This window comes from Odontomachus brunneus, unplaced genomic scaffold (genome assembly GCF_010583005.1).
Source record: "Odontomachus brunneus isolate Ranch 3 - 2012 unplaced genomic scaffold, Obru_v1 Obru_scaffold_023, whole genome shotgun sequence".
Classification (NCBI taxonomy): Eukaryota; Metazoa; Arthropoda; class Insecta; order Hymenoptera; family Formicidae; genus Odontomachus; species Odontomachus brunneus.
In genome coordinates, this window is record NW_022639473.1 from 2,221,787 (window position 1) to 2,241,688 (window position 19,902).

Genomic DNA, 19,902 nt, shown 5'->3' on the forward strand with positions numbered 1-19,902 from the left:
AGAGAGAGAGAGAGAGAGAGAGAGAGAGAGAGAGAGAGAGAGAGAGAGAGGACAGGAGAGAGCGAGTCCTGGACTGCTTGCGTTCGGATGGTGTTACGCGGTGATGAATTAACGCCCCGAACAATTTTCAGTAAACGGACGTTAACGCGCGGAGATTCGTCATTATGTCACATGTATAACTCGTGCTCTTGATATTAATTCAGCACTTTTCCGCCTAACGAAAACTGTCGAGTGCAAGAGATAATATACAATGAGTTGCAAAAAGGAGGCTTGAAATGTATGCGCGCGAAAACACGGTGAAATTATCCTCAGAAACGAGGCCGGGGTGGCGCGCAAATATTTCTTTCTCCCACTTATACTCGTATAGCCGACTAAAGAAAACACACTTTAGTTCGCCTTTTAACGACGTTGCGTAATGACTGAACGTTTTTGCTATCACCTGTGTGATTCGTCCGATAATTATTAATGGAAAAGTTGTGCGTTAAGTACCGGTGTGCATTCAGCCGTGACCTAAATTTCGCGAATTCTTTGTGATAGTATTTTTATAATAAATAAGCGCGCAAACAAATTTTCGCGGCAACGGGCTTCGCAACCGTCACGTACTCTGAGCTTCCTCATATCGTACACGATCACATCGATTGCACATCGTGTAACAATGTGTATCGGCTTGAGTGAAGACGAAACAAAAAGAAAGTTCAATCTTGCAGACATCATATTGCATATTAACAGCAACACTTTTCACGATTCATATTAATGTAATGATATTCATATTAATGTAATGATAAGAAAAATAAAAAATGTATAATAATGTGCTACGATAACGAAGCATTCGAACGTAAACGGCCAGAGGTAGAGCGATAAGATCCACAAATTTCTCTCGTTTCAATCGCGCGATTCGACGAGATTCCACGCGGAGGAATGCCGTCGCACAAGCGCCGCGAAATAAGTCTACATCTGGTGAAGGCTCTTTCCTGATGCGCGCCGACAGAGGAATCTTAGCCCTAGGCGACGCTATGTTTATAACACGCCACCTTATAAACGCTCATAACACGCGTCTCGCTCGTGTGTCTTTATATAACGTGCGGGGATGTATCGAGCGTGAAAGACAGAAGGCACACGAGAGCTGGGCGAGAAAGACGGCGGTGGAATACCGAATACGTGGTGCGGCGGTGCCGTCGCTCTCGCACTGCCTGCTCCCAATGATCTTTCCGGCGTTACTTACGAGCGTGCACGACATTACTGCGCCGTGTCGCAACGTGCCGTACAATGCGTCCATTAATCTCGTTTCGCAGACGAAATAACACGACGGTTTGCTCGCGCAAGAAAACGCCGTTTATCCCCGTTAGCGCCGCCGTCGGCCACCTGATATTGGGTCCGGTCCTATTTATCGTCACCTTGACGCGTAATTTATCAGCGCGTCAAGTAGCCACGGCCGATTGTCCGCGTCTTGATCGACGCGTCGAGTAAGAAACGTTATGCAGGTCGCCGGAACGACAATCGAAAACGAATCAGGTGTACACCTGTTACACGCGCGCACTTATCATCGTTGCTTCCGGATACTGTCTTAATGCCGCGCGAGAGCCCGGCGGGTAAGTATGCGAGCGCTCATCGAGTCGGATTTAATCGACTTTCGGCGAAAATTCCGACGTAGAAACAGACGCGGCGCCCGCATAACGGTGCAATCGCCCCGCTGCATCGCGTCGTCGTATTGTACATTCGTATTATACATTCCGTCTTACGTAAGCGCTCGCATAGATAACGACCCGGCTGCACAATGGAAATAGACGTGCATCGATAACATAAGTACGATAAGGCGAATACAACGCGACCGATAATGATGACACGATAATAATCCGCGGGCGCTTTTAATTTCCAGCGGACTTACGAAAGCGATTACGCGACAGTTCCTCCGCGCCGTTATCGCATAATGGCGGTAAAACCTCGATGTTGTACCTCAGGCGGGAGGAATGTTTATCGTCCAGCAGAGATCCGCGCGCGAAATCTTTTCAGAAGCTATCGATGCACCTCGAATGCAATCAATCTTCCGCGAGAAGGACCGCGGCTCGCGTGAAGCGGTAATAAAGTGTCCGTCCGTCCGGTTCTCCGTCCGGAATAGAAACATAAGAACGCCTGCCTTTTCTTTTCTTTTCACCGGTCCTGCGCGCCCCCCAGTCGTCATAACGTGACGGTAGCCGTGGTGGAACAGCTGCAATTTCCAGCATTCAAGCGCGTTACGACCGTCGCAACTTGCTCGTACGAGCGCGCGTGCATGCGACCGCATGTGCCCTACACGAAGCACCTGACTCGCGAATCCATCCGCCGCGATATAAATCTGCCCGATAACGTGCGAAAGAGGAGGGTACGCGCAAAAAGGGCGCGTCGGCGATTTCGCAAGACCGACTACTCGCGCTCCGCAGCACGTCAGCTGACTCGCGATCGATTCGAGCACGGATACTCGATAATCGCGAATTACTCCCCGCGAATCTTCCCGGACGCGCGAAACGACGCAGTTTCCACGATAACGTGCGCGAAGGGGAAATCCTTATCCGCGTGTGTAACGTCCACCGTGTGATTTCGCGATAAGCAATTCGCCGAGGTTCGTCGAGTCTCACGAACTACGTTAATTGAAGTCTCGCAAATTTCCGAGCCCGGGAAGAGCTCGGGAATTCGCGGAGCAGTCTCTCTAACGGAGAGACAAAGAGAGATCTTCAACGTGTACCGCGAGGGGATAAATTTTACTTGATATTTCTCGACGGGCCAATCCGCGCGCGATTGGCCGCACGGCACTACTAGCGGAGAATCCCCGTTTCCATTTGAGACGGAGACAATTTCCTCTCGCCGACTACGTTTCTCCCCTGCGAGTTAGCTTCCTGCGCAGCGAGGGGAGGGACAGCGTGTGTGTATGACTTACCACTTTCACGAAGATGCGCGGCGGAGGACACGTTTATGTGTGTGTGTGTGTGTGCGCGCGCGCGCGTGCACGCGTGTGCGGGGGAGGCTCGCAGCACGACGAAGAGAGGAACATTTCTACCGAGCCTACTACGTGTCGTACATCACACTGTCGCATTCCATAGCCGGCACGATAAATACGCTTGGCGATATAAACGCCGTATAATGACGATCGGACTTGTCCCCTCGCCGCCCTCTCCTTTCCCTCTGTCACTCTCGCGAAGACGACGATGGTGGCGTGGCATAACGAGTACTGTTTCATCATCGCGAGTTAATATAACACACGTCGACGGAGAGCGGCGAGCGCGTGATGAAGATGGTGCGAAGGAGGAAGACGGAGTTATCCATTAATTGCGAGCCATCGTATCTCTGACGTCCGCGACTTTTACGAGCGAGTGAGCGAGCGAACGGCGGCGCGATTAAATCACGGGAGTCGAATTAAAGGTAATTAATGAACGCCGACGAGAAAATCGTCGTTCCGCGTACACATCTCATGTCCCTCGTTTCTCTTCTTTTTTCTTTCAAAACGATTATTATGGTGACGTTTCTTCGCACTCGCTACGAAGAACAATTCGCGCACGAACGATGGAAGCGATGACGGCGAGAAGAACACCTCTTCTAACTCGTAGAAGCGAGCTACGCGACGGGCATAATTAATTTTTAATTAGGGAAGCGCCGGCTCGTTAGGATCGGCCATCGTTTGAATGAGAAAAGAACGTCGATCGCGTGCACGCGCGTCTGTCGAAATTAATAAACGTGAAAACGGACGTGCAATGGAGGCAGCAGCAGCACGCGGCGAGAGAACACATGGAAGACCTGTGGAAAAAGGAGAGAGAAGAAGAGAGAGAGGAAGAAAGAAGGAGGGAGAAAGAGAGAGAGAGAGAGAGAGAGAGAGAGAGAGGGAGAGAGAGAGAGGGAGAGAGAGAAAGAAAGAAAGAAGGAGAGAGTCGAGAGCGCAAGGCTGTGCGGGGATGCAGGTGCAACAGGCGTAGCGCACAATGGCGTCATTAGGGCGACTTGTTACCGGCAAATGGCAATGCAATCACCGAGTCACGTTCTATAAATACAACTGATGACTCTTGACTCGAAGGTGTGTCCCCGGGGCAGGTCGACAAGGAGGGAAAGACTCGTCGCAGTCGGCCAACGTGACCGACAATGTGTGGAATACGCGAAAATTTTTATTGACTTCGCACATCCTCGTCATTCATGCCGCGGAGAATATGTGCCGGAAATTCCTCTGAATCGCTCGACTTCCGCGATTGCGATTTACTATTCATTTTTCGAATTCACGCGTATTCGATATTCTGCGAAACTGAATATGCTGGCTATGGTATATCGTAAAATTATGATGCACTCAAGAAAAGTGCGAATAAACTTATTTGCAGGTGCGTAAATTTGAATCCCGTTTAATTAGAGAAGGGAACAGGCGCGAACAGGACCATAGGAAATCAGAGTTTATATTTACAGTATGGTGTATGTATCGCGCAGAGACGGCCGAAAATGGGATTTAGCACTCCCGCCGAATAGATCCCGGGCGCTAACGCGACGCGAGAAGTAAATCCCCAGCAATAAATCCCGCCAACTCTCTCCAAGTGAATTCGCGCGCCCTCCGCACCGCAGAATCCCTCGAGAATGTTCGGCTCTCGCTTATGCTGAAACGACCCGACGCGCTTTTAATAACTAGAGCGATCTATTCTTCTCTCTCCTGCTGTTACGTGACAAACGCCGACCAACGACGCGCCGCGGTTCGCACGTGCGCGCGAGTTGTTACACGTAACGTGGCTCGTGCGATTTACGCGCACTTCGCGCGTAAATTACAACGTGAGACGGGTCTCGCGCGGCATTACATATTCGTCGCGTAAACAATTCCGCCAGCATTATTTTGTCACGTGCACGCGGAAAGATAGCGGACTCCGGTCGACTTAAGAACTCGTTGAAATCCACGCAGACAGTATGGCGACTTGGTCAAGGTGACCCAAGACTCATGACTATGTGTTTCGTCTACATATTTATTGCCGATTATTTTTCCATTGTTTCTTTCACAATAAACACATGAACGATTCGCATGGTTGACACGCGAAAGCCTTGGACTGACTTGAGCCGGTTCCTCCTATTTAACGAGCTGATTTTTCCTATGAACGATCATCAACGTTGAGACATTACCGGCCCTGTCCCTGTTTTTGATTATACACATTGATACAGCGACTAGATACTCTCGTACATCGTGTCGTTGCAACGAACGAAATTCCCGATTCTTTACGATTTACCGAATGGCTGTGAGCGTTGAATCACGACGCAACGAGAAAGCGCGATTTGGCGGAGCGCCGATGAAGTACGAAGTGCTCGTTAATAAAAAAAGCGGGAGGAAACGTTTTTCAGGAGTAAGAGAAAGCTCTCGTAATCTGTTCATTATCGCAATTCTCGTTCTATAAGAATCATCGTGAAAAACGGTTCTACAGACGCTACTAGTAGATGATTACGCGGCAACATGGAAACAATGCGTATTGAGTTTATTCTTTTTCTCTTTGTCGACATGTCTACGAAAATCTATCTCTCGTCGTGGCAACTATAAATTCCGCGAAATATATTAAATAAATACTACAATTAATACTACAATCATCATTATTTCTGCGATATTTCGCAAGTGTCTCCATTATTTCTCTCATTCAAACGTCTCAGAAGCATATCCCGAGTCGAAATGTTGATCCTATATTAACCTCACAAATTCTGACAAATTTGAAAGATTAATGGGGAATCTTGATGTATAAAATGTAATACTATGCAGACTAATATCTTACCTTGATGCTACAAATGATTTAAAAAAATATCTGCTGGTAACAGCCTGTTTCCAGGTCCTGCGCTATAAATATTTTTAGAAAATGGATATATTTAGAATTATTTAATATCTGATTATTTCAATATTCTCTTTTTCTTTCCATCTGTATTTCATTGTGATTTTTAATTTCAACTGAGTAATATAGTAATTATGTAACTTACTCAATTATAGAGTTCGCGAAATAAGCAAATATTAAATATATAAATTATATGTATAGATAAACATTCGTGATTAAATAAAACTGCAACATTTTACTTTCTCATAATCTCTTTGTTATTACATTATTTTTATTGACGTTGAAAAATTCGATGTAATCCAAAGCTGCAAATCGAATAAAGAAGTCGGAGCTGTAAGGGTAAAAATAGCAGTAATCTGTCCAATAATACTGTGTTCCGATGGATATTTAAAATTGCACGCGTATTTTTGTGCATTGCATTAACAGTGATAAATAGAAGGAGAATAAGAATAGAAGAAAATAGAAGAATATTGATTTCTGCTTCTTAAAATACGCGAAACTACCGCTAAAGTAAGAATATTCTATGCACGTTTATTTATTGCGCGTTTCAATAACAGAAGAAGGCATTGGCATATGGCAACCGAGACATTACTTAATAGACGCATTATTGGACGCAAAAAACCAGCACTTGTGAGACTTAGACTAATTCCTAATTTTCGACTCGAGATATCCTGTCATTCTCACTTCTCAATCATCAAATATCTCGCATACGGAATAATTTAACACACCTTGAAATACACGATGTGTCGCTGCCCGCGTCCCGGCAACCTGCTTCCTCCGTCTCGCCTGCTCCGCACAGTCCGTCATCGTGGCACTGACACTGACACTCGCGTGAGTACGACGATTCGATCGGAGAAAAACACTAATTAATTAATATACGAACTAACAAACACGCCGACCAAAGCCCGATTAAATATTTCACGAGTCCACGGAAATGATAATTCACCGATACGACACATTCCGCGTCGAGGCGTGTGAATCGTTCGTCGGCGCGAGGCGTAATAACGCGCTTATAGGTGAACATGCGGTGCGCGACAGTACCAAAACAATACGCAAAAACATCTGGCGCGCGACCGTTAACCGTCACCTTCCGTCAATAGCGTGTACGCTGGCCGGCCGGGAGATCACAACAATCAACGTATATCGAAACATTTTAGATCTTTCGAGCACCCGTATTTATCAAGACTGTACGCGCGCTACGGGCCCGTGTCGATATTCAGATACTATTCTAAGTCTCGCAAGTGCTGATTCGTGTATCTAATTAATGCTCATTAAGCTACAGGTATCTCGTCGGCACCTACCAACGCCTTCCTTTCACTTCTGTTTCAACAGTTATTGTTATTCCATCGAATCTAAATTAAAACTTCTATTAAGCACAGCATTATTGGACGTATAACTGGTACTTTTATCTTTTTACAACGGTTTTCTTTTTATTCCTATGGAGTCTTCGAAACCTATTGAAATTCTCAACGCTAATAAAAAGTAATAAAATTACGGAAAAGAAAAACTTGTTGTTTCATTTACGCATTATACAACTCTATGTTTTATCGTATTTGTTTATCGCGCATTTTATATTTACGCCGAGTAAGTTACATAATTAATACCATGCTTATCGAAGTTCTAAGACAAAATTATATGCAGGTGGAGAGAGAGTATCGAAATATTAAATAAATTGTTGACTAATTTTCTATGCTTCAACACGAACATCTCAATATTAAGTAATCACAAAAGAAAAAATGTAGCATAAAAAGATAATAAATAAAAAAAATATATAACAATAAGATAATAAATATAAAAAAAATATATACAAAGACAGAAATATATACAGGGTGTCCCAGAAAAACCTTCAAAGCTTTCGTGAAGGCATAGTACGGATTGAGGTGAACATAAAAATTCTATATTATTTTATATACGAAAGCTTCAAAGATTATTCTGAGGTATTCTGTGTAGAATATATTATATAGATTATATCATATGCAGATGTTATATAAATATAGATACAGTGTGTCCCAGTTTTCACGGTTTTAATTTATACCGACAGACATAACGCAGTATAATAATTTAGAATTAATTTTTCCTCATCAAAAATGTCGAAAAAATCATTATTCATTGCTTTTCAATTTTCAACATATTTTCCTAAGGCCCAAAGTAAAATTCTGTTAAAGCAAAATCTACTTGAAATCTACTTGAAATTTATAGAGGAAAACAATTTTGTTATCCATTTGATTATTCAAAGTTTAGTTTACGAAAAGTTCTATTTTTGGGTTGTTTGAATCTCAGAGACTACTTTTAACTCAGAATTTTCCTTCTAAATTGTTTAGAAAACCTAGTACAATATAAATTAAAGTTACGAAAACTTGAACACCCTATATGTTGAGATTTTCCTTTGGTTCCTCATTTCGGGAGAATTAGCAGGGCTAGGTAGAAGAAAAATTTTGACCTGAAGTATCATTCGTGAACAATAGATATTTGTCGTTCGAATACAAGAAAAATGCCCGTTTCGCCTAACGGACCACGTTGGAGAATTCTTTAGAAATATGCGATGCAATGCATAGGAATCCGTAGAAATACATAGAAGAAAAAGTAACAGCCATGAGAGCTTTTCAACACGCGTCGTTAAATTTCGACATGCGAATCAGGAAAAAACGAGAATCTCGTTGTCTAAAAAATTGCATTTTCTGTCTATTGACTTTAAAAAAATATTGTAATAGCGCGGAATCGCTCTAACTGTTCCGCAGTATTCGTTTTTCGATACAACGAATATTTAATTTCATTTAACTTCATGAATATGGTCATATTTAATTTTAATTATAACACCTAATTTCTCATTTTCACCTAAAAATTCTATTTCGCAATGATCGAAAAAAAAATAATGCGCAGACTGCTTGGAAGAAATGACCGCGCGATCGATATACGAGCGAGCGTCGACACGGTATTTCGTCGGAGTCTCAGGATGGAAAATCACTTTTGCAACTTTCTCTCCAATCCACGCGGGACACCTTGTAGAGATCAACAGCTGTATCGGCGCGGCAGCAGGTAAAGCCGAAGTTGAGCCGTCTTTGCTGGTCGGGTGCCAGCAAAAGAGAAAGGGTGAAGGAATAGTGGGACAAAGGGACGGGTGTGCAGGGTCCGTGGCCAGGGAAGGGAACTCGCTCGCTCGCACGGAGGAGAGGAAGAACGGCGGGTAACAAAATGACCCAGATGCTTCGGGGGCCCGCCCGGGCTTGGTCCGCGTCGGGCAAAAGTGGCCGCACGAGAAACGAAGGTAAAGGAGGTTGGGTACATCAAGGTGCATACGGCGCGTCGATTCTCCCTGCACCGTTCGAGATACTTTCGGATACGTCGTGAGAGAGAAAGAAGTTTTGGGGACTGATCTCTGACCCTTAAAATACAAAGTTGTCGCTAAGATGGAAATATTCTACATTTAAATAAGCGGAATAAAATAAATTATTTTTGTTTTCAACAAACATTCTTATTTTTCGAACACTTATTCTAGATCTCCGACGTATACCGTCTTCGTATTCCGTCTTCAGCGCTTTACCAGCTAAATTTTTCGCGACGCCTCGCACGCCGAGGCTACACTCAAGCTCGACTAATCTAAGAACGTAAATTGAAACGCTTGAAATTTTCATTTCCAGCTCCGAGGTCCTCGAGGATATCAAGGACGTAGAAAATTTATTTCCACTCACACCGCACGGTTTTTAATATGTGCGACGTGACGCGCGGGAGAAACGATGACGACGGCAGCGGCGTGCATCACGCGCGCACACAGAGGAGGAGAACGGAGGAGGCGAAGCAGGAAAGAAGGCAAGAAGGAGATAGGAAGGTGAATACTGACGCGAGAAGAGAGCGAGTGGCGAAAAAGAGAGAACTCGGTTGAGCAGGGCGCGGCGGCGTCGCAGTTAAAGCACCGTGCAGAAATTGTACGTAACGTTAAAGTTGAGTAATCCGGCATATAGACAACTCGATTTAATGAGCCCGTACTCGAAGGAATGACATCTCGATAATGAGCTCTAACGCACGGCTGCGCACGCTTCATTACCTACAAGCGCCGACAGGCTGAGAGAATCCGCAAGACCAGGTGTTGGTTTTGCAAGAATACGGATCGGAGAGGACTGTGTATTCCCGTATGATCGATCGCCGCAACTGGTTGCACGTACAACAGCCATTTCGCCGTGTGCAATCTCGCGGCAATTTCTAGGGAGTCGCAGTAGCACGTGCCGCGATTCAAATCGTGAAACGCAAAATGCCGGTAACGGACTACCGTGTGAAGTTTCAAGAGATGATATATACGCGCGTTCTTCAAGCGAGACGAACACGCGGCGGCGACGACGACGACGACGGTACGTACACACGTACTGTTTCCCGTAAAAAATGGGCACCTGCGTTTTGCGCGTTTCACGCTTTCAGTTTCTCGCCGTGGTGTGCGAGCCGACTCTTACATCGCGTTGCGTCGCGCTGCGCTGCGTTGCAGCTCGTTGCAACGACGTACGGCGCGTCTCTCTGTGTGCGCATCTCGTAGTACTACTATCGCGGGACCGGAGAGGAAAGGCGAGAGCCTGGCGGACAAAGCACGTGACGTCTGGCTTCCCGCCGTCCTTGCCTACCACGAAGACAGAGGTTGCACCGAGGGGACGACGGAGAGAAGAGCAGAAGAATAATATATACTTCTCACACAGAAAGACAGAGAGAAGCACGTCCGACCGACAGACCGACCGACCGACCGACCGACCGACCGCCTGTTTGCCTGCCTGCTTGCCTGCGGCAAGAAAGAGACGAACACCAGAAGAGAGGAAGACCCGACCCAACCTCGAAGCGACGTTGAGAGTTCATGGAAATGAATGCGGCCCATGCGCCGACGTTGCTTTCCGGCACAACCTCTCCACAAGGAGACGACTCTCAATGAGAACCGCAACAGCGCGAATCTATTCCTTTCTCTTTCTCTCTTTCTCGTTGGTGCCACGAGATTCCCGTTTGGGAACTTTCAAGAAAATGGAACAGAAACGTTTGCGCGGGAAAATCAACGAGACTGCGGTCTTCGAGCGCCGCCGTCGTTGATCGATCCTTTCACCAACAAAAGAAAAAAAGAAATTGCCTCCAAGTGTGCGAAAAGTTACTTGCGTATTACCGATCGAAATGTACATTTCTATCTTTCTCGCCAAGCAATAAATCAATCACTAGTGCAATTTCGCGTGCTTTGTCTCGGCATTCCTGAGATAATACTCGACAAGTCGCCCGTTGAAGATACAAACGAGACTCTTTCCTTGTTTAATTTTTTTCTTTTTTTAAGTGTATAATGCGTATACGATCGGAATCTCGTCGCGCTATAATATGGAATAAATCGCTTATCGCGGAATATGCACGAAAATCGTATCCAGGATAAAAGGATTGGCAGAGTCCATCGAGTACGAACGATCGATCGGAGCTGCCTCTCCCACGCGGCGTGAAACGCAATTACGCGCACAAAATGCTCTCTTTAGCCACGGCGCGGCAGCCTCGAATCGAGTTTCGTTAAAGGCATGAGAGAAGAGGCGGTTTATTTTTATTTCTGTCTGGCGAGCGCTAAATGAAAATGGGTCGAGGCGTCTGCGCTCATTTGCGCGCGAGCGCGCCCTCCTTTTATTTCGTTTCCGATGCGCGCGCGCTGCGCACAAAAGGCCCGAGAATGTCCCACGAGAAACGCACGGTCGTATGCCATTGTGTATTTCATAATAAGATGAAGAATGTCACTGTGAGGATTCGAAGATTTTTCATTCGACGATAGCCAGAGTATTGGACCAGCTGAATTGAGATCTCTATAAAAAATCGAATATCGCTAAATATTACGTAGTTTTCAAAATATTACGTAGAAATAGTACAATTGACTTTTCCGCTTAAGAAGTACGATTTGGCAAATTTGATATACGAGCACGTGTCGCAATTTTAAACATACAAAAGGCAAAAGTTTCGTATACACGGAGAGTGTGTTATAGTGAAAGTTAGTAGAAGAATTTCGTAACTGAAGAATATAGTGAAGAATATAGTGACATTCTGCAATGACTATCATATTTCATATTTTAAAAAATATGAAATATTTTAGAAATTAAAATATGCTATTGAAAAATTTGCAATGTTTCAAAATTTACCATGTTCCTTAATAAGATAAACCTTACTAATAATTCGTTTCTGCACTACCAGAGCCATAGCAAAATTGAAAAGAATTTAAATGAGAAAAAAAAACGTTTATATATACTATTCTCTCCGTGTAGTGGAAAGTCGAATACGTAACTTCACGGGCGACGGTGGAGACAATCGAAACATGAAATCGTCCCGATAGGGCAAAATAGAGCAAGTGGAGTTTCCGTTTCTTCCTTCTTTAGAGTTCGTTCGCAGGATCGATCGGCGAGAGAGCGCGCGATAGCGCCTTTCTCCATTACGGGGAAGTAATAAGCAAGAAGTTCGGGCGAGCAATCGAGCATTCGTATTTGGAGACCTGCTGCTCGTTGTTAATATCGCCAAAAGAGCCGGCTGGAGGCTCTTCAGTGGGCCAGGGCTTTGCGAAAATCGCCGGTCCGAGTTTGGCCTTCGCGGCCGCGCCAAGAAAGAAGGGACAGAACCGGCGACGAAGGCGAGCGAGATGAAGATAGGGTGGGAGGGAGAAACGGACGGGGAAAGGGGGCGAAAAAAGCCGGGACCGGAGCGGCCGGTGGGGAAGGGGAGGCGCGAGAGAAATGCGTGGGAATTGAACCATGTGGTCGGCCGACTGGTCCGCGAAATATCGCGTTGCGAAAGTGCGCGCGTATACACGCACGCGCGCGTGAACGGCCGTATAATAAGCGAAATACGAAAGCACCGGCGACTCCACGGATCATACCGGGGTACACACGAAGGTGCGCGAGCGCGAGACCGATGCACATATTATACACTATCTTTCGAGGTCACGGGGAATTTCAAAGAAAGAATCGCGCGGGATAATTAGAGCCTCCTTTCATGGGGCAACGCCGTTTGGCAGTAACGAGCTCCGGAGCTGTGTCGGCTAAAGACCGCCGCAACTCGAACAAAGCTTGGTATCTAACGGGGCGCTGTTGTACCTCTATCAAAATAATGCCCAAGTCGCGAAATAATGGAACTGATATATGTGTCGGAACAGAAATCCTTTCACGCGCGATAGAAAACTATCGTATAGTAATGCGCGATCGACGCGTGCGTGTTCCCGAGTTTTATTTGAAAAGCGCGTGTACTCTGACAGCACCCGCTCATATACTAAGATCAACGATATATCTATTCCAGATCTCGACGTTTGCCTAAGGCCTGCGAAGAATAGGTCGAACAAGAAGCCAAGTTCTAGGGATATATATCTGCGCGGACGATGGAGGACGAGACGACGCGAATGCAATACGACGTGTACGTGACGCACACGTGCTCGACTACGCAATGCAGCGACTCGCGATCAGCGAGATCAGCTGTTAGTTCACACCGCCAATTACGAGTCACGCGACTCTCGAGGTTCTTGTCCCGACTGACACACATGCGCATTGTGTGCCTACCTTTAATCGTCTCACGAGGCACCGCCGCCACCGCCGCTGTCGCCGTCGCCGCGCGTTTGGCGCCTTGTCCCGGCCCGTGCAGTCCACATTCCCTGCTAAATACTCGATTAACTCTTGACCCCCGCGTGATCGCGTTGTCCGAGCGACATTGCGCAATTTTTAGTCAGTGCTATTTTTGCAAGTGCGCGCCGGCGGTACTTTATTAGCGTGCCTCATTTTCGCGTCTCTCCACGCCGCTTTCTCAATATCCTCACGGCGCTCGTCGACCGTTCTCGACGACGAGTGTATTTTTATGAACGATTCTCGAATCGCAGATCTAGTTGGTATCCGTGTAAAACTCACACGAAGAATTATGAAATTCGTTGTTCATTCGCTCCGAGATTTCTAAATTGAAATCTGTTTTATTGGTCGTTAAATATTTTTCTTTAAAGAAATGCGAGAGAAAAATTGATAGGAGAAAAAAAAATACGCGAAAGCCGATGTCAGTTTAACGTTATCGTCCAGACTGAAAACCCAACAGCTACATTTCACGCCGGAGGTGAGATATGAATGCGGATCGAACAGCGAGCACGACCATCACGGCTGCTCGTATCAGCTGATACGCGGCGATGACGTCAACGCGTCTCGACGGCACAAAAATTATACGGTCGCTGTCGCACACGACGGGGCTAACGATTAAAGTCCCCGGCGTGACTAGGCGAACGGGCTGAGCCGAGTCGATTGTGCGGATTTAGTTTAACCGTGGCGTGGGATCGGACTTTCACATGCTAAAATTAGTTTGTCGGGCCGAAGCGCGCGGCGATTCATAAGAGAGCTGCTAGCCGCCAACGTTGCGTAACGCCGCGCTCGCCGATTGAGTTTTATCGACGGATCTGTCGAGGAAGGAAGCGAAACGTCGTTTCCGGTGTTCCACGGATCAGCTGGAGCCGCGTGTTCACTCAAACGTTCGATCCTCCGGTCGGGAACGTCGGTAGCTCCGAAGCGCAGTACACTCTTTCATATCAAACATATGATTAACAGTTTCTAGATACGCACCAACGTTCCTCATTTGGCGAGCGTAAAGAGAATTTCTCGATGATGAGTACACGTGCACAAAGTTGAGCGAGAAACAAATTACGGCCCATCTGTGTCGTTTAAACGAGCGTCATTGCATGCCCGCGGTATCGTTCCGCTTCAAGTCTTACGGTTCGTATTACAGGAGGCAATCGGTATTCTCTACACGTTCGCTAATACAGATCGGGGAAGAAGGCGTTTACTCTCTGGGAGGAGATATAAATTATGCAATATAAAACATCTTGCAAGGCAAAAGGTCATGCAGTAGTGGTCTTATGTATATATATAGTAGTTGCATCATATCTCTCTCCTTTTTCTGACTGTAATATTATTATATAGCAAAGCTACTGCGGAGAAGTGAACGAGATCCCGCTTAATCGTATCGTCCGTAATCGAAGTTACGAGATCGTCCAAGGGGTGTATTTATTGGTGTAACCCTCCCGGCGTATTATCCCTAACGGTACTCCGCTCGGACCAGACTGTCGAACGAAATTCGTATACTCGCACAACGTCCCAACGATTCGAAATTGTTACATATCGATTGAGCGCGTCGCAGGAGTTCTCAAAGTTTAACGTTCGAAAGGAGGCAGGGCTCGCGTAATCGCAACTACGCGGTGGTACAAAGTAACAAAAGCGTGACCCACTCTTGCAATTTGCGACGGCAACGTCTGTTCTCGCTTCGTGAACGCAAGAGTGCGGCATAAGATTGATTTCGTGTACGCACGCCACGTCTCGCAAACGCACACGAGCGAAATGAGAATCTCGCAAATTTGGATGCATGGATGCTCTCACGATGATAATGATGACAAGAATGATAGTGGGGTGAAAAAAAAATATTTTGCGACTGATGATATGAGACACATCGCTCGTACAATAAGCAATCGTGCAATTGAAACTCGAATTAATCGTCATGCAATCTTCGTCGACTAGACTATCCGCGGAAGGAATCTTCACGCGCAAAATTGAGTCCGTGTTCGATGAGCTTCGTGTAACAATGAACCTCAATCCAAGACAAAAATTTGACTGTGATGTCTCACGACTTACTTGCTCTCTCTCTCTTTCTCTCAACAGAGAGAGTAAAAAATTTCACACTCACACGACGAATGTAATCAGGTGGATTTTACTTCTCGCGTATTATAGGCCGGAATATTTGTTCTCGCATCGAGACATGCAAGTATATAATGATTGTGCATTCCTTCTAATGTATCCATGGAAAGACGAGTGAGTATACGAAGCGATGAATGGATATGATCGTCATTACTTAAAGCTCCATCGACTCTTCCTCCAGCACAGGTAAGACTTATTGGAGGAAGCGGTTATTCGCTTCTTACAGTGATTCACATATCGAATGAGCAAGCGGCTACGAGGTATATGGCGATGACGATGACACTTTTCGCATGGATACAATTCTCATTTTCAACCCGAACGGATTGGTCACAACTCTTGCGATACGACGCCAAGTGTGCCTCCGCACATTCTCGTAACGGCACACTCGGCTTCATATACGAGAAGCTAATGCACCAGAGGTACAATGTACAGAAAACGTAATTCTCAACCCTAGACCAGAGCCGTGGTGTCTGTGTATGTATGTTATATATATGCATAATATGTATATGCGTATGTGTATGTGACTCGACAAATCTCATGTCTTCTTTCTCAAAATTATCAAAACATCTCGAGTTCAACGGCATTTGTTTATCGTACGTTCGAAGAGGAGCTGAAAGTTTCATGCGTCGCGCTCATTTATTACGTATATCATACGTTCGTTTGGCAATTAAAAGTTGAATATCTTGGATACTCTTATCGTGGCTCCACTAGATTATGATTTTACGATTCGAAATGCACTCGAGATTCGCACGACTCCGGTCGGTGGGCTAATGTGAAAAAATCAAACAGACCTTAGACAGTTTCTCGCCCTCGTGATGCGGCAGCAGCGATCTCAGCGACTGGAATCCGGCATTGATGCTTTGCATACGACGTCGTTCGTTGCTGTTGGCGATTTCTCGCCGCATTCGCTTCTCTTGCTCCATGTGGCTGCGCGGTGTGAGACGACCGATGTTGTTATTGATACCGTTGCCGTTGCTCAGCGCAACGTTCTGACTAGCAACCCGTCGACTGGCACCGACGTTACTCTTGGATTGCTGTTGCTGCTGCGGTTGCTCCACTGTGTCTACGACCGCGGCGACTGTCACCGTGGTGGTCACCGAGCCGTCTTCAGCTGTCTCAACGCTTCTATAACATATAAAGTACAACAAATTAAATGTTTGTACGTTATACTTTGGGATTTGTTGATATTTTGCCGCGGAATTGAAAAAATGCACAACAACGAGCTTCCGTTAGCACGGTTAGCGGAGGGTAACGTGATTGGCAGTCTAATAAAAAATTATTCTATTCTTCTTCTAAAGAGTAGAGAGCACTTTCCATTGAGTTACGTTAAATCGTCCGTAGATATTTTTGTATGTATACGCCATTCTTTCTAATCTGACGCACGAGTCGGATCGTGCAATGTGATGAACTCTGTGGTACAATACATATTTAACTGTCGACTTATCGATTACCTCAGTTGCGGTCAGCCGCACGTATTATCGTTATTGAAAAGAGAAAGGGAGGAAGAATAAGAGAAAGAGACCAAGAGAGATATGTCGATGCAGACATTCCCGTAGGATGATAAGCGGTCGCGGGTGAAGTATTTCGGTGCGACTATCAAAGAGATACGGCGGAGATACGAAGAGATATGGACAAAACAACGCGAGTGAAAGGCAAGAAACGACACCGACGCGTCGCTTGACACGCATGAAGTCGAGCCGTATCGTCGCATTTTCCGTCGCGGTCTCCGTACATCACGGAGGCTTTTAAGGAAATTGAAAACGAGATGCTGCGTCGTGGCTTTTTCTCGTCTTTTTTTTCGTTTTTATTTCGCCAAACGTGGCGGGCGACGGCGACAACTTGCGGACGGTTGAATTCGCGGTCAATGAAGCGAGACGTCGTTGACGGTTCTCGGTTGCATCAAACGCTTGGCTCGCGCGCGCTCCCAACCACCCTCACACGTGGCAGACACCTTCGTTCCGCGGTACTCGCGGTTTGCCAATACAATTATATATTTGACTAGATATTATTTTCATTTGGCTCTCGTCATCCTTTTTCTTAAATATAAACGTCGACTCGCATAATTTTGAAAATTTGGCAAGAGATTACCTGATATTACATGATCGCTAAATTATCACAATCTATCAATTCTAGAGGAAATGAATGAAATGTACGTGCTTTATCGAGTTTTACAAAGTCAGTCACATACACACGTGAGCAATCTTGAGAATTCCGTCGCGCATCAGCAGATATATTTCCGTCGTGCGTCTAATTTCACCGTTCCGCGGCGCAGTGAATTCCCGTCGAGTATAACACGCGCCTCCGTGAGGTCGTTATGGCATAATAAATAATACCGGCATAAAAGTGCATGCGCGCTATCGAAGCATCGTGCATGGATTTCGTCGTCGTGTGCAGATCAACTGTCCGCACGCTACAACGTGATGTGAACGCAAACTTTAATTAAAGCGTGAGTATGAAATATTTGTTAACTGTAAGCGCCCGGACATGTCATTCATCTTTATTGCGTTCGTGAGATAATCACGGCCGAAGATAAGAGCGATCACAGTTTGTAATGCGTGTGAGCACGACTTTAGATTTCACAATAAACGTCGTTAGTTTAGTAACTATATAAAAGTGATATACGACTGATCTCATCGACTTCCGTCATATCGGATAACGTTCGCTGAGTCTGTTACCGGTTCTGTCTGAATGGCAATTCTCTCGCGCGTGTCACCGAACCATTCTGATAAATACCGACGATTCATTAAAGGCGTTTTTTCGTTTCGTGATCACGATACCGTTTGGTTGGTTGGTTTGATCCACTTAACGCTCGCAACGCCTCGAGCAACAAAGATAGAATGACGTTCGCGGCGTTGCGAGCGTTAAATGGATAAAACTAACCAACCAAACGCTACCGTGGTTACGAAACGAAAAAAATGCCTTAAGTCATTCAGATTTGATAACCGTGCCAGAAACTTGCACGCATGCAGAAACTTGAAAAAACTGTATACTATAGTATTGTGCTTGTAGAAATAGCACCGCCCATATATCCTTACCCGATTCAGAAATCATGTGCGCATTAAAATTGACGCAACATTGCATTTCTTAAATTCATCAAAGATATATCGCCATTGTTAGTTGTGTTTGATCGTGCAGCTCGGTTTGCCCTAGCTAACTTATAAATGAGTTAGCCAAGTGCTTAATAATGCATTGCTCATTCCGCGGAATCGTAAAGTTGCAAGTGAAGTCAGTAAAAGGGGAAACAGCAAACAGCTGGAAAATTATACGATAACGAGCGGCGGTAAGGAAAGCAACGAGAGAAAGAGAGGCAGAAGGCGGGGGCAGATCGAGATGGCGGATATACCGCCGTGGATGACTCAGCAGGGAAGACCGTGACCTTGCTCTTTGCTCCGAAACAGTCGTTCGGCACATGTCTATATCGCGGGTCGATGTGAGGGCTATCTTTTACAAAATGATCGTAGAATTATCTTTGACTACGCCTTCCTGATAGAAGGCCTCTTTCACACGGGGTGTGTAATTATATCGTATTTCCGTATAAAATTATCGAAATTCGTTAATAAAGAATAATCGTGTCGGATCAAGTCGAATTACTTTAAATCGCGAATTAATTTACATTTATATATCTTCCGTTCTACTTGAGTGTTATTTTTTAAAGTCGTATTAAGATAAGTTAACGCACAGAACATAAAGTCGGTGTAAAATACACTGTAAAAGATTTACAGAATACCAATTAAATATGCAAATAGAAATTCACGATCGCGAATAACGCGGTGGAAACGTTTATGATTTTACGAGCGAAACAACAAGAAGACTGTAAAATTACGTAAAAAAAAATAACAGGTGTGTCGTCTTTAAATCTGTCGAAAACGCCTCGTCCCGACTGTTTCGCGACCATTTCCTTCCGCGGAAATACGAACAGTTACTCATTCGTAAGTGTCACTCAAACGCCGCGTAACCGCAAGCAAGCGCGCGCAAAAGCATAATCGTACATCATACGCGATGCGACAACCCTTGGCCACGGCCGTCAATCAAGCGTTTTACAATAACCCAAGCGTGGCCGCAGTGCTGAACGTTATTCGCGATCTCTCGTTCGCGTTAACTTCATCGGCGTGTCCTCGAAAGTCAATGATTTCTTTCGCAATGTCGCAGAGCGTGTCTCGATCGTCGATTCATGAATCGAGGCGAGCGGCGTGTCGATGACGCGATCAGGTAATCTCGTAGCCGATGAGGTCACTCGTTTACACGTTTTGCATGAATTTTGACGACGTGGTGGACGTTGTTGTCGTAACAAAAGTGTCGTTGCAACAGTCGTCGCACATATATACGTACGTTCAACGAATCGTTGCTTTCGCAAGTGACTGTTTCGCGTCGCGACGACAGACACGATTGTTTGAACGCCGATCCGCGAGCTCATG

The 19,902-nt window shown here is 45.5% G+C and overlaps 1 protein-coding gene across 3 annotated transcripts in view; it reads right to left on the bottom strand.

Annotated features, from left to right (window-relative positions):
- Nucleotides 1-19,902, bottom strand: part of LOC116842276 (helix-loop-helix protein 11) — a 150,604-nt gene that overhangs the window by 115,421 nt on the left and 15,281 nt on the right. For all 3 annotated transcript variants that reach the window (XM_032811234.1, XM_032811235.1, XM_032811236.1), the window contains exon 2: nucleotides 16,279-16,612. In XM_032811234.1, coding sequence (XP_032667125.1) covers nucleotides 16,279-16,612 — 334 coding nt within the window. The remainder of the gene's footprint in view (nucleotides 1-16,278; nucleotides 16,613-19,902) is intronic.